General features: G+C 47.5%; 1 protein-coding gene across 1 annotated transcript in view; it reads left to right on the top strand.

The window, feature by feature from the left end:
* The window catches only part of SYNE1 (spectrin repeat containing nuclear envelope protein 1), a 493,169-nt gene that overhangs the window by 307,462 nt on the left and 170,654 nt on the right, over positions 1-15,053 (top strand). The window contains exons 82-86 of the mRNA XM_069769177.1: positions 9,804-9,956; positions 12,636-12,818; positions 13,024-13,161; positions 13,427-13,612; positions 14,003-14,125. Of these exons, the coding sequence (XP_069625278.1) occupies positions 9,804-9,956; positions 12,636-12,818; positions 13,024-13,161; positions 13,427-13,612; positions 14,003-14,125 (783 nt within the window). The remainder of the gene's footprint in view (positions 1-9,803; positions 9,957-12,635; positions 12,819-13,023; positions 13,162-13,426; positions 13,613-14,002; positions 14,126-15,053) is intronic.

The following is a 15,053-nucleotide window of genomic DNA, read 5'->3' as shown; positions in this document are numbered from 1 at the left end:
CTCAATGTGCGTCGTTTTTCTTATAGGTTCTCCAGAGGGATACAGGGTGAGCAGTCACACCTGTAGTCCAGCTATGCGGACTATGAGTACGGCGTGTACTGCCACCCTGTATCCTCATAGATCCCTCAGCAGGACCATGATCCTAGCACACAAGCGTGCTCAGAAGTCCGGTCCTAGCTCCGTCCCCCACCCACTCGCCTACCAAAGCCTGTCGGTTGGAGGAGATGAGGACGTCCATCACAGTTCCGTGGATGTCTCATTCCCCTCAGGTTAGTAACTGCGTGGGATGTTTAGGTGAGTATTTTCCCCTCCCATTCCCAGATCTCCCCCGGTCCTCCCTCGCAGTGTGGGGGAGTAGAAGTCCCTAAATGCGGATTTTCTTATGGCGGCGCTGAAATTTATTTTTAATAGCGATCCCAGGGGCAGCCACACGGGCAGTATCTCATCACACGGCGGCCTTTCATGCTTCTTCCTGAGCTGCCTCCTTCATCGGCGGCCGCAGTGATCTCCCTGCAGCCGCACTGCTCGGCGGCCGCAATGTCTCCTCTTACAGCGCATCCTGTGTCTGCACGGCAGCTTTGGCAGGCTGGCGCGCTACTTACTTCCTGTGGCGCACTGCTCCGGCGCCGCGATCCTCTTCTCCGGCGGCGGCGGCCTCTAATTTAGGTTCCGGCTTCGGCCGGGGCCTACTTCCGGCACCGCGATCGCACCACTTCCGGTTTGCTCGGGTGGCCTTGGCAGGCTGCCGCGCTACCCAGTCCCTGCGGCACACTGCTCTGGCGCCGCGGTTCTCTTCTCCAGTGGCGCCAACCTACTTCCGGCGCCGCGATCCCACCACTTCCGGTTTGCTCGGTCGGGCTTTTTTCCACCCGACAACCTCCTCCACGCATTCTCCGCCCATCAGCGGCATCTTGGTGCTCCTGGGCGCTCAGCAGACTCCACCCCCCACCTTGCTGGCGCCACACATCGCCGCTCCACTACCTTGCAGAGCGCGCAGTCTGGCGTTTTTCTCCTTGAAGTGCGGCAGGAGCTCACATCGCCTCCCTGTCTAAAGACTTCCCCGGAGGTCCACCCGCAAGCCGGAGACAACTTCTTCCACCTGGATCCGTTTTCGGCCATGAGTAACTCTGCACTGCAGACTGACACTCCCCTCTGCCCCCCTGTCCCCTAACCCTCTGGCATTTTCTTCAGGGACCCTTCAAAATGGCTACCTCTAAGGGAAGCGGCTCTCGTCCTCCTAATTCTTCCTCCGCTTCTTCTGCCTTAGTCAAATACTTTGCATGTTCGTCCTGTAACTGCAAACTTCCCTCAGGTCAGTCCTCTCCACTCTCAGACCTGCAGCAACCCGATTGTTCCCACCGCCCAGGATTCCCCGGCTGCTCCGCTTGAGAGTGATAACCCCACCCCCTGCTGGGCCTCCTCTCTGTCGCAATCAGTAGCAGATCTAACTCGGGTGTCTCAAACTTTGGTGTCCGTGCTGGATCGATTACCCCTGCAGACCCCCGCAGTAGCCAGCGGGTCGCAGGAACCTCCATCTGAGCCCTCCATTATAAGCCACAAAAAGGTCCAGACAGGAACGCCGGTCTGAGTCCTCTTCTCACTCCATCTCGCCACACGGTCCTTCTCTGCGGTCGACTTCCCCCCGGTCCTCCTCCCCTGAGTCAGGCGAGGCGTTCTATGATGCGCCCTCGGAGGATATTTCGGAGCTGGATTCTAACCAAATCACTACCATGAGGGATATGGTTCAGAACCTCATTGGAGCAATAAATCAGACCTGTGGCATCAAGGATACCTCTACGGAACCCGCAGATCAGGCAGTTTCGTTTAGACGGGCTAAACCACCTTCCAAGTTTTTCGCTCCTCACCCTGAATTTGAGGAGATCATGACCAGACGTCAAATAATAAATATAGAAAATCAGGGAAAATTATAAACTGTGTCACATGTAATCCCTTAAAACAATATCTTTATTATAAATATTATAAAAATACCAAATCCCGGTGAAATAACAAAAAAAATATATATGAGAAAAAGATCTATTTGTGCACCTGTCCTGACAAATAGCCCTACACTTAGCTGCTATCCCTTCCTAAGAGTGGAGGTTGGCACCCTGACAGAACGATTTGGCGCCCCCACTCAGCGGCGGCTGACCCCGGCTCACCCTGTTAAATACCTAACAAACTATAGGTGGGAAAACAATAAGCTAATAAAAGGAATGAAGGAAGGTGTAAGGTAATAGGCTAAGGTGCACAACAAATATCAAAAATAAACCCCCATGTACAGAAACTTGCAACATAAAAAATAATAAAGATATTGTTTTAAGGGATTACATGTGACACAGAGATCATGACCAGAGAAAGACCAGACGCTTTCAGAGAGGAAAGCGACTTGGCGTTTTATATCCCTTTTCTCCGGAGCTCATCGCTAATTGGACTGCTTTTCCATCGGTGGATCCCCCAGTTCCCAGGCTTTCCACCAACACGGTCCTTCCACTGTCTGGCGGAGCATCTCTGAAAGATTCTAACGATAGAGTTATAGAATCCTTCGCGAAGTCAGCCTTTGAAGCGGCTGCAGCTACTCTATGCCCGGCTTTTGCTTCCACTTGGGTTTCAAAATCCATATCCAAATGGGTCAAACAACTGCGTCAGGGCATCCTGGATGGGGCTCCACCCGGACAGCTGGCAGAGCTTGCAAACCAGATTTCTCACGCAGGTGAATACCTGGTCTCCGCCTCCCTGGATGCCGCGTCTTGTACGGCTCAGACGTCCAGCAATGCTGTTGCCATCCGTCGGACCGTTTGGCTCAAGGCCTGGCCGGCGGATTTGTCTTCTAAAAAGTCACTTACCAGCCTGCCTTTTCAATGTTCACGTCTTTTTGGTTCATGCTCTCTTCTTCCCCAGTCCAAACCTCGTCCCCTCCTCCTAGATGGCAATTTTGGTCCTTTCGGCCCTTTCGTCGCTTCACGACGTCAAACTCCTTTTCCCAGCAGCAACAGAGGCCACAGGCACGTCAAGAGAAGAAGATGGTATCCTTTAGACCCACTCCTTCCTGGCGTCCTCACTACTCCCAGGGTAGATCCTCCAGGTCCAGGACTGGAAGATCCACCTCGGCATGACTCTCAGCAAAACCCCATCCAACTTCCCAGGCTGGGCGGCCGTCTCCTCTTCTTCAGGGATATCTGGATCTCTTCAGTAGAGGACGCATGGGTCAGGGAAGTTGTATCCTCGGGATACAAAATAGAGTTCGTTTCACGACCCTGGGATCGTTTCTTCGAATCCCGACCTCCAAGAGACCCCGCTCTAGTTCCGGGTTTCTTCGCAGCCATCGCTTCATCCCTCAAAGCCGGGGTGATCGTGCCTGTCCCAGGACAAGAATGGTTCACTGGTTTCTATTCAAATCTTTTGTGGTACCGAAAAAAGACGGCAAGGTTCGTCCCATTCTGGATCTCAAATTGCTGAACAAGAGAGTTCGTCTGAGACACTTCAGGATGGAATCCCTTCGTTCAGTAATTGCTTCCATTGAGGCTCAGGAATTTCTGTGTTCCAGCGATATTCAGGACGCCTACCTCCATGTCCCGATATTCCCGGGGCATCACCGATTCCTGCACTTTGCGGTGCTCCAGGACCACTTTCAGTTCGTCGTTCAGGTCTTGCAACCGCTCCCAGGGTTTTCACGAAGCTTATGGTGGCGCTAATAGCCATCTTGAGGGTCAGAGGCCTGGTTCTGTTTCCGTACCTCGACGACATCCTTATCAAGGGCCCGTCTTTTTCTCAAGCTCACGAAAGTCTGTCCATTTTTCCTCGACACCCTAGCCCGCTTCGGGTGGCTGGTCAACCGGAAAAAGTCCTGCCTTATTCCTTCTCAGTGCATCTTTTTTCTGGGTATGCTCTTCAACACTCGTCAGACCAAAGTCTTCCTTCCCGAAGACAAGAGATCCATCCTTCATCGGGACGTACGCTTGCTCCAGGGTCCTCGGTTTCCCTCCTTTCGATCAGCCATGAAGGTTCTTGGGAGGATGGTAGCAAAATTGGAAGCGATTCCCTTCGTCCAGTTTCACTCGCGACCTCTTCAGCAAGCCATCCTGTCTCAGTGGGACAGGTCTGTCCTTTCCCTGGATCGTCCGATCCGACTTTCTCCCCTGGTCAAACGGTCTCTCAACTGGTGGCTGACGTCCCCTCTCATCTCCCAGGGCAGGTCCTTCCTTCCGGTTCTCTGGCAGGTGATGACGACGGACGCCAGCCTGCTTGGCTGGGGTGCAGTGTTTCGCCAACTGACTGTTCAGGGTCGTTGGCCGGCGCGGGAGTCAACTCTGCCGATCAATGTCCTTGAGATTCGGGCCATCTTTCTGTCCCTTCGTCACTGGGAAAGGATTCTCAGGGGTCTACCAATTCGAATCCAGACGGACAATGCCACGGCTGTGGCATATGTCAACCATCAGGGGGGACACGGAGCTCCTTGGCCTTGGCCGAGGTATCCAGGATCCTCCTCTGGGCAGAGGCAACGGTTCCGGTGATATCTGCGGTGCATATCCCCGGCGTGGATAATTGGGCCGCCGACTTCCTCAGCCGTGAGGGCCTCGTGGTAGGTGAATGGTCCTTGCATCTGGAGGTTTTCCATCAGATTTGTCTTCGATGGGGGACTCCGGACGTGGACCTCACAGCGTCCCGAATGAACAGGAAGGTTCCTCGGTTCGTCTCCAGGTCTCGCGATCCCCTCGCGGTGGGCATCGATGCCCTGGCCATTCCTTGGTCGCAGTTTGTGCTGCCCTATCTGTTCCCACCCCTGCCCTTACTTCCAAAGCTGTTGAAAAAAATCAAAGCGGAAGGGGTGGCGGTCATTCTGATTGCCCCATATTGGCCCAGGAGAGCTTGGTTTGTGGAGATCGTCAATCTTCTCGCAGAAGCCCCTTGGCGCCTTCCAGACAGGCCCGATCTACTGTCTCAGGGTCCGATCTGCCACCCGAATTCTCGGTCGCTCAGTTTTTATCGGCGTGGCTGTTGAAACCGCAGTTCTAAGAGCATCCGGCCTTTCGGACCGGGTGAGTCACACCATGATCCAGGCTAGAAAGCCTTTGTCTTCCAGGATTTACTATCGTACCTGGAAGGCTTATTTCCGTTGGTGCGAGTCCAACTGCGTTTCACCTATGTCCTTTTCCCTGCCTTCCATTTTGGCCTTTCTTCAGGCAGGACTGGATTTTGGCCTTGCTCTTAGTTCTCTGAAGGGCCAGGTTTCTGCGCTCTCCATCCTTTTTCAGAAGACTTTATCTTCTCGGCCACAGGTTAAGACCTTCCTTCAAGGAGTGGCCCATGCTTTCCCTCCGTACAGGGCCCCTGTGGATTCATGGGATTTAAATCTGGTACTGGACGTTCTGAGGGTTCCCCCCTTTGAGCCTCTCAGGGAGGTTCCTCTATCAGTCCTATCTTGGAAGGTGGCCTTTTTTGTGGCCATCACTTCTATCCGCCGCGTTTCCGAGTTGGTGGCCCTCTCTTGCCGACCTCCTTTCTTGGTCATCCACCAGGACAAGGTGGTCCTCAGGCCTCCGTCTTCCTTTCTTCCTAAGGTGGTTTCTACATTACACCTCAACGAGGACATTGTTCTACTTTCCTTTTGTCCAGCTCTGACTCATCCTTTGGAGTGATCGTTGAATAAGCTGGACCTCGTCAGGGCAGTGAGGATGGATACTTGGATAGAACGTCCCCTTTCCGGAAGACAGTTTCTCTTTTCGTCATTCCTGATAGCACGCGCAGAGGCCTGCCGGCTTTCAAGGCGACTATTGTTTGCTGGATCAGATCGGCAATTTTGGAGAATTACCGGGTCAAGAATAGAGTGCCCCCTCCTGGGATAAAGGCTCACTCTACCCGGGCAGTCGGCGCCTCCTGGGCGGTGCACCACAGGGCTTCCGCCCTACAACTTTGCAAAGCGGCAATCTGGTCTTCCATCCACAGGTTCGCCAAATTCTACAAGATCCATACCTACGCTTCGGCGGACGCCAGCCTAGGCAGCAGGCGGCAGTGGTGAGTCCTCTGACCTGATGGAAGTGTTTTTCCCACCCCAGGGACTGATTTTGGATGTCCCATGGTTCCTGTTTCCCCAATGAGAGGCGATAGAGAAAACAGGATTTTTGGTTGCTTACCGTAAAATCTGTTTTTCGGAGCCTCCATTGGGGACACAGCACCCTCCCATGTTGTTCAATTTCTATTGTTCCATGCTTTATGACTGTTCTCACGTTTACAGTTCTCATGTTTGTTGTTATGTTTTCAACCTTGTTATTTATCTCCTACTGCTCTCTCACTAACTGAAGTGTATAATGCCAGTCGGTGGGGTGTACACTGCAGAGGAGGAGCTAACTTTTTTGTGCATAGTGTCAGCCTCCTAGTGGCAGCAGCATACACCCATGGTTCCTGTGTCCCCAAATGGAGGCTGCGAGAAACAGATTTTATGGTAAGCAACCAAAAATCCTGCTATTGTTTTTGTCTTCATCTTTCTGAGTTACCTTAAGGCCTCATTCAGACGTCCGTTTTTCTTGTACGAGTGTTTTTTTTCCGGGTAGCACTCATACATATGATAGTCTACGGAATATTTCACATGTCCGATCCCCTCCTTGGACTGAATGTACGTGTACTGAATATGAAAAAAACTGATGCCTAAGGGTACCGTCACACTATACGATTTACCTACGATCACGACCAGCGATACGACCTGGCCGTGATCGTAGGTAAATCGTAGTGTGGTCGCTGGGGAGCTGTCACACAGACAGCTCTCCAGCGACCAACGATGCCGAGGTCCCCGGGTAACCAGGGTAAACATCAGGTTACTAAGCGCAGGACCGCGCTTAGTTACCCGATGTTTACCCTGGTTACAAGCGTAAAACTAAAAAAAAACAAACAGCACATACTTACATTCTGGTGTCCGTCAGGTCCCTTGCCGTCTGCTTCCCACACTCACTGACTGCCGGCCGTAAAGTGAAAGTGAAAGCACAGCCGCTGTGATCTGCTTTCACTTTACGGCCGGCAGTCACAGTGCGGGAAGCAGACGGCAAGGGACCTGACGGACACCAGAATGTAAGTATGTGCTGTTTGTTTTTTTTTAGTTTTACGCTTGTAACCAGGGTAAGCATCGGGTTACTAAGCGCGGCCCTGCGCTTAGTAACCCGATGTTTACCCTGGTTACAAGCGAACGCATCGCTGGATCGCATCGCTAGATCGGTGTCACACACACCGATCTAGCGATGACAGCGGGAGATCCAGCGATGAAACAAAGTTCCAAACGATCTGCTACGATGTACGATTCTCAGCAGGATCCCTGATCGCTGCTGCGTGTCAGACACAGCGATATCGTAACGATATCGCTGGAACGTCACGAATCGTACCGTCGTAGCGATCGAAATGGCAGTGTGTGACGGTACCCTTAGATCTCATGCGCACTATCGGAAAAATTGTATGAGAGTTATCCATTGTTTTGATGGCTAACACTCATCCCCATATTATTTTTTTGCACTGTTCAAATATCCGATTTTTTTTTTTCCTCAGATTTTTCTCAGATCAATAGGTCCGAGGAAAAAATCGCAGCATGCATGACTTGCCTCAGATAATCGGATGACATTCGCCCATTTATGTCTATGGGTCTGTGGAAAAACATTGGACGCACTCGGATGACATCCGAGTGCAGTCTGATTTTCATACAGTGGGTACGGAAAATATTCAGACTCCTTTAAATTTTCCAGTCTTTGTTTCATTGTAGCCATTTGGTTTTCACATTAATATTCACTCTCCACCCCATCTTGACTGAAAAAAACAGAAATATAGAAATTTTAGCAAATGTATTAAAAAAGAAAAACTGAAATATCACCTGGTCACAAGTATTCAGACCCTTTGCTCAGTATTGAGTAGAAGCACCCTTTTGAGCTAGTACAGCCATGATTTTTCTTGGGAATGATACAACAAGTTTTTCACACCTGGATTTGAGGATCCTCTGCCATTCTTCCTTGCAGATCCTCTCCAGTTCCGTCAGGTTGGATGGTGATCGTTAGTGGACAGCCATGTTCAGGTCTCTCCAGAAATGCTCAATTGGGTTTAGGTCAGGGCTCTGGCTGGGCCAGTCAAGAATGGTCACACAGTTGTTATGAAGTCACTCCTTTGTTATTTTAGCTGTGTGCTTAGGGTCATTGCCTTGTTGGAAGGTGAACCTTCGGCCAAGTCTGAGGTCCAGAGCACTCTGGAAGAGGTTTTCTTCCAGGATATCTCTGCACTTGGCCGCATTCATGTTTCCTTCAATGACAACCAGTCATCCTGTCCCTGCAGCTGAAAAACACCCCCATAGCATGATGCTGCCACCACCATGTTTCACTGTTGGGATTGTATTGGGCAGGTGATGAGCAGTGCCTGGTTTTCTCCACACATACCACTTAGAATCATCAACAAAAAGGTCTATCTTGATCTCATCAGACCAGAGAATCTTATTTCTCATAGTCTGGGAGTCCTTCATGTGTTTTTTTTTAGCAAACTCTATGTGAGCTTTCATATGTCTTGCTCTGAGGAGAGGCTTCCGTTGGGCCACACTGCCATCAAGGCCCAACTGGTGGAGGGCTGCAGTGATAGTTGACTTTCTGTAACTTTCTCCCATCTCCCTATTTCATCTCTGGAGCTCAGCCACAGTGATCTTGGGGTTTTCTTTACCTCTCTCACCAAAGCTCTTCTCCCACAATTGCTCAGTTTGGCTGGACAGCCAGGTCTAGGAAGACTTCTGGTGGTCCCAAACTTCTTCCATTTAAGGATAATGGAGGCCACTGTGCTCCTAGGAACATCGAGTACTGCAGAAATTCTGTTGTAACCTTGGCCAGATCTGTTCCTTTCCACAATTCTGTCTCTGAGCTCCTAGGCCAGTACCTTTGACCTCATGATTCTCATTTGGTCTGACATGCACTTTAAGCTGTGAGGTCTTATATAGACAGGTGTGTGCCTTTCCAAATCAAGTCCTATCAGTTTAATTAAACACAGCTGGACTCCAATGAAGGAGTAGAACCATCTCAAGGAGGATCACAAGGAAATGGACAGCATGTGACTTAAATATGAGTGTCTGAGTAAAGGGTCTGAATACTTATGACCATGTGATATTTCAGGTTTTCTTTTTTAATAAATGTGCCAAAATTTCTACATTTCTGTTTTTTTTCAGTCAAGATGGGTGCAGAGTGTACATTAATGTGAAAAAATGAACTTATTTGAATTTACCAAATGGCTGCAGTGAAACAAAGAGTGAAACATTTAAAGGGGTCTGAATACTTTCTGCACCCACTGTAGATGCACTGAATGAAGAAGATGGAGAAACTTCTTTTTTTTTTTTTTTTAATTCTCCACATCCGAGAAAATCAGATCACACAGAACACCCTCTGATCAAACTCCATCAAGTTCCATCAGAGTGTAATTACCATGATCGGAGCGATTTTCTCAGATGGAGAATATACAGTCCTGTAACCTAAAAGGGTTTGCAATGTGCACAGAAAGCTGCTATCTGGTTACTATTACTGTACATAGTGCGCCCTCTGCTGTCACAAAGTGGTAATATTAGATGTTGCAAAATAAAACTGTTGCATGTGTCATCATTACCTATTGCACAAAGCTTACGTAGTGGGAAGTTCTAGTAAAGAAGATCAGTTTGGAAAAAATATTATCTTTTAATTGTTCATGTGGAATTTTAGTGATGCTGAATAACTTTGCCTTGTATGTACTTTTTTAGCCTATGTTCAGTGTGCATTAATGTACTGGATGAAGCAAAGATCTGATAGGCTTTTTATATTTATCTAATGTAGATACAGAGGAAACAAAAAGAAGCGCAGCAAAATCAAGCAGTTTATCAGGAGCTGAATAAGCAAATCATGGAAACAGAGGAAGAGCTGAATTCAATTCTGGAGAAACTAACGGAGAAAGCAATGGACGTGACCGAGGCTAGGAAGGATCACCAGGTACAGTGAGGATTATCAGTCCTGATTGATCTAGAGGGGAGAATCATCTCAGGTCCTGGAAAGATCAGGCAAGGGGTTAAAATAAAAAATACTCAATTAGGACACCACAAGTATATTTGTACATCTTATAAAAGTAGAAGATGATTTATTAATATTATTGTTTAGTAGAGGAAAAAGAGGCCTCTGGTATTGGTGGATCTCCCTGCACTGCAACACATTTGGCCAAACAGATCTAGGGATGTTGGCCAGTTGCAGAGTAGCCTGTAGAGCATAGAGGCAGCTCATGCCCAGATAATGGGCCAGGATGGGACTGAAGAGTGGGCAGTACCTAGGCAATAAGCAGTAAATAGTGTTGAGTGAATGTGCCCGGATAAGGTGTTATCTGAGCATGCTCAGGTGCTAACTGACTGACTTTGGCGTGCTTGAATAATATGTTCGAGTCCCTGCACCTGCATGTCTCGCCTCTATTTAACAGCCACAACAAATGCAGACATTGCCTAACAGGGAATACCTGCATGTGTTGCAGCTGTTGAACAGCGGTGAGACACACTGGTGCGGGCTCTACAATATATTATTCGAGCACGCCAAAGTCAGTCGGTTAGCACCTGAGCATGCTCAGATAACACCTTATCCGGGCACATTCACTCATCACTAACAGTAAACTATCAAATTAAAATCCCTCCATTCTTGTGAACACAGAGGAGTTTTATTAAGGAGTAAATTGCAAAGTTGCTTGTTTTTACCAGTACCGTATTTTTCGTCCTATAAGAAGCACTGGACCATAAATTGCACCCTAAATTTTCAGAAGGAAAATAAGGAAAAAAAATAATGTGTCAAAAGGGGGGTCCATCTTACAGTCCAAATTCAGCTTATCGGGGGGAGATCGACACAGGTGGAGGAGTGGTCACAGGGGAGAATGGTCACAGGGGTTGTTCTGTGGTCCCAGCTGGTGCGGTGGCCTCTGGTAAATTCCATCCCAGGCTGGTGCGGCGGTGGTGCTCTGAGGTTCCCAGTGGTTCCGCCGGTATTTTGCAACAAGTTCGACGGTGGTGCGGCAGGGCTTCACCGGCATTTTGCGACAGGTGTGGCGGTGGTGCTCTGTGGTGTGGCGGGGCTTCACCCGCATTTTGCGACAGGTGTGGCGGTGGTGCTCTGTGGTGTGGCGGGGCTTCGCCGGCATTTTGTGAAAGCCCGGAGAACCCTACAGATCAATTGCTGTAATGCGGTGACATCCGGGAAAATGTCCGAAGGGGGCGGCGCATGCTCAGATTAAAATGTCGACAATGAGATCTCTTCCCGAGATTTCGTCTTCCGAGAGCTCGGGATGAGATCTCGTTGCCGAGATCTCAGTCTGCTGCGATGGCCACTGGAGGCAGCCCATGCTCATATTCAGATCTCGGCAATGGCTTTCACAAAATGCCGGCGAAGCCCCCCCCGCACCACAGAGCACGACCACCACACCTGCCTGGGAAGGGAGGCTGCATCACCCTGCAGCGTCAGACCAGGACCGACACCACAGTATTTTGTAAGTATATTCCGACTATAAGACACACCCCCATATTCCCCAAAAAAAATTTGGGAAAAAAGTGCATTTTATAGTCCGAAAAATACGGTACTTTACAATTTTAGCCATTTATGAACTTGGGACAGCCCCTTTAAATGGATCATTCACTTTATCTTAATGCCCTGAAATTCGTTGCTGAAAAATCTGATTAGAATGATTACAAAACTGTTGAGGCCAACATTGCTACAAAAATATTACAGTATGTCTTACAGTGGGGAATATAAGGCTATGTTTACCTGCAGCGTTTCTTCTGCAGCCAAAACCTGCTCTCTTTTTAGTAAAAACTCTGCATTCAAAACTTTTTGTTACATTTTTTGGGTGCAGATTACATGTGTAAATTGTCTACAGTACATGTTTAATAGTGTTAGTTTTATTCACAAATAATGCTGCAAAAGCACAGCAAAACCTGTGTTTTTGCAGCTTTTTGCACTTTCCTATTGCCTTCTATGGGTGAAACAATGCTAAAAACATTCTGAAATAATTGACATGATGCAGTTTTTAAGAAAGTTGCAGTTCTCAAAATCAGTCAGAAAAAAAAACACAAGCGTGTGCATGAGATTTCTGAAATCTTATAGATTTTTTTGGTACTGTAAAAGGCAGCTTCTTTTTCTGGCATTGGTAGCTTATAGCATATTTGTCTGTTCTTCCAGTAACAGTACACAGATACATTATAGTCTATGGAGCTATTCACATCTCAGGGTTTTTTTGGCTGAACAATGGTCCACATTAAAAAAGTGGAGACCTGATCCATTTTGCGGCCCAAACTCATCCATTTAAGTGAATGGATCAATGGAAAAAAAGAACAGCTTCTGTTTTATGTGTATGAGAAATAAAACTGATGTGAATTTAGCCAAATAAGTATTCCAGTGGGATCTGCTTGATCACTTAAGACTATTCCATCCTCTGCTCTGGCCTGATTTGTTAACTAATGCCATGTTGTACCAATCCATTTAGCCTGACGTTACAGCCTTGTACATTTTCTTCCTCTTCCTGTAGAGCTCTAGATCTGTGGAATCAGGTAATAACTTTGATGAGATGAAATAGACGTACACTTTCTTGGTTCTTGCTGACTCCTGCTTTTCACTATCAGTGACAACTTTTTCTCTTCCCTACAGATGTTATGTGAGGAGCTAGACAAGTGCAATATAAAGTTGGTGGAGCTGGATGCTGGCGTGCAAGACTTTGCTGAACAGAATCACACATTGGGAAAGCAACTGGTAGATAAGATAGGGAAACTTATTGAACTACAGCAGCAAGCCAGCAAACAGGCGGAACACCGAGCCGGCAAAGTCAAGCAGGTATGCCATGCTCAAGGAACTTCTTGGAGATTTGTTCCACAACAGACTACGATAACTGATTGCTAGGAGAAGCCAGAAATCTGACAGTCAACTAACTTCTGTGGTGAAGAAAAGATGTACCCGGATTTGTCGCATTTGGAGTGAGACCTTTCCTGTAGAAATCTGTTTTCTAACTGCCTCTCACTTTTTCCATCACCATATGTAGGCTGTCGTCCAGCTGGAGGAATACAGTGAAATGCTAGAATTTATTCTACGGTGGATTGAAAAGTCTAAAATATTAGTGAACAGTAACATCACCTGGAACTCGGCGAGTCAACTTCGTGACCAAGCGATGGCTCACCAGGTACGCTGCGGCACCTTTTTAGTATAATTTAGTACATGGCTTGTGGTGTATATGTCAAAGTCTTCATGTGGTTTCAGGATTATTTCTTTTTTAGAAGAATAGAAAAGAAATGCTGAAGCTAAAAGTTAAAAATGAATAGTTTTGCGAATTATTCATTTCTTGGCTTCTGTTTGGTTTTCTGTGTACAGTATGTGTGTTATTAAGTGTTTTCTACAAGCCTACCGCCAATTGCTGCCACTTTCATATACATTTGTATCTATTCCAGGCGATGTTGGAAGAGTCCAGAGACATCCATAGTGATCTGGAAGCAATGAATGAAAAGATAGAGTATTTGTCAAGTGTTTACCACACAGAAGAATTGTCTCAGCAAGTGTCAGAACTTGGACGTCAGACTGAAGAACTACAGCAAGCGATAAAGCATCGTTTGCAGATCCTTCAGGATGCGGCTAAGGTACAATCTCATGCACCTCAGAAACTCTGATCTTATCTAATTACAGAAATTCTGTAGTGAACATACTCAACTGTGTGATATCTTTTGTGTATGCTCCTAGTTTCCATAATCTCTGTTGCTGTGATTGAATGTAAACTTGCGTTGTGCTGCTCTGTTGAATATCTTTAGGGATGACGAAGCTAGCCAAGCGCTGTAGTCTGCTAGTCTTGTTGAATAACTGTGCATGCTTAGCTGTTGGTCCATTTAAAATCTCTGGACTCATTTTCTAGTGATCTGTTGACCCCAGAAATCAGGCATTTATTACCTATCCATAGGATTCAATTATGGGAGAACCCATCGAGGGAGACAAGTTTGCTAACAGGTTACTCACAATGTCGGTTCTTCCTACAGGATATGAAGAAGTTTGAAAGTGACGTTAGAGCATTGCAAACGGCTTTAGAACAAGCCCAGACTACACTGACCTCACCAGAGCTGGGACGTTTGAGCCTTAAAGAACAGCTGTCTCATAGACAGGTACTTTGCCCATGTCTACTTTGTGCGTTAGTTGTTATTATTATTATTTATTTATATAGCACCATTAATTCCATGGTGCTGTACATGAGAAGGAGTTACATCAAAATACAAATATCACTTACAGTAAACAAAACTAACAATCACAGACTGGTACAGAGGGAAGAGGACCCTGCCCTTGCGAGCTTACATTCTACGGGATTATGGGGAGGGAGATAGTAGGTCGGGGGTTGCAGTAGCTTCGATGGTGTTGAGGTGGCCGTGTGGTCATTACAGGTTGTAAGCTTTCTTGAAGAGGTGGGTTTTCAGGTTTCTTTTGAAGGATCCAAATTTGGTGGATAACCGGACGTGTTGGGGCACAGAATTCCAGAGGATGGGGGATATTCGGGAGAAGTCTTGGAGGCGATTGGGTGAGGAACGAATAAGCATGGAGGAGAGAAGAAGGTCTTGGGAGGACCGGAGATTATGTGAGGGAAGATATTGAGAGATTAGTTTGGAAATATATGGAGGAGAAAGGTTATGGATGGCTTTGTAGGTCAGTGTTAGTAGTTTAAACTGGATACTGTGGGAAAATGGGAGCCAGTGAAGGGATTTGCAAAGAGGGGAAGCAAGAGTGTAGTTAGTCGGGCAGCAGAGTTAAGGATGGACTGGAGGGGTGCGAGAGTGTTAGAAGGTAGGCCACATAGGAGTATGTTGCAGTAGTCGAAGCGGAATATGATTAGGGCATACACAGGCATTTTGGTAGAGTGAGGGTTGAGGAAAGGACAGATTCTGGAAATATTTCTGAGCTGGAGGCGATGGCAAGAGCTTGGATGTGCGGTTTGAAGGTTTGAAGGACAGGGCAGAGTCATGGGTTACTCCGAGGCAGCGTATTTTGGGGACAGGGGAAAGTGTGATTTCATTTATTTTGATAGATAAATCAGGTAGGGAA

Source organism: Ranitomeya imitator, chromosome 5, assembly GCF_032444005.1.
Source record: "Ranitomeya imitator isolate aRanImi1 chromosome 5, aRanImi1.pri, whole genome shotgun sequence".
Classification (NCBI taxonomy): domain Eukaryota; kingdom Metazoa; phylum Chordata; class Amphibia; order Anura; family Dendrobatidae; genus Ranitomeya; species Ranitomeya imitator.
This window is presented reverse-complemented; position numbering and strand designations above follow the sequence as displayed.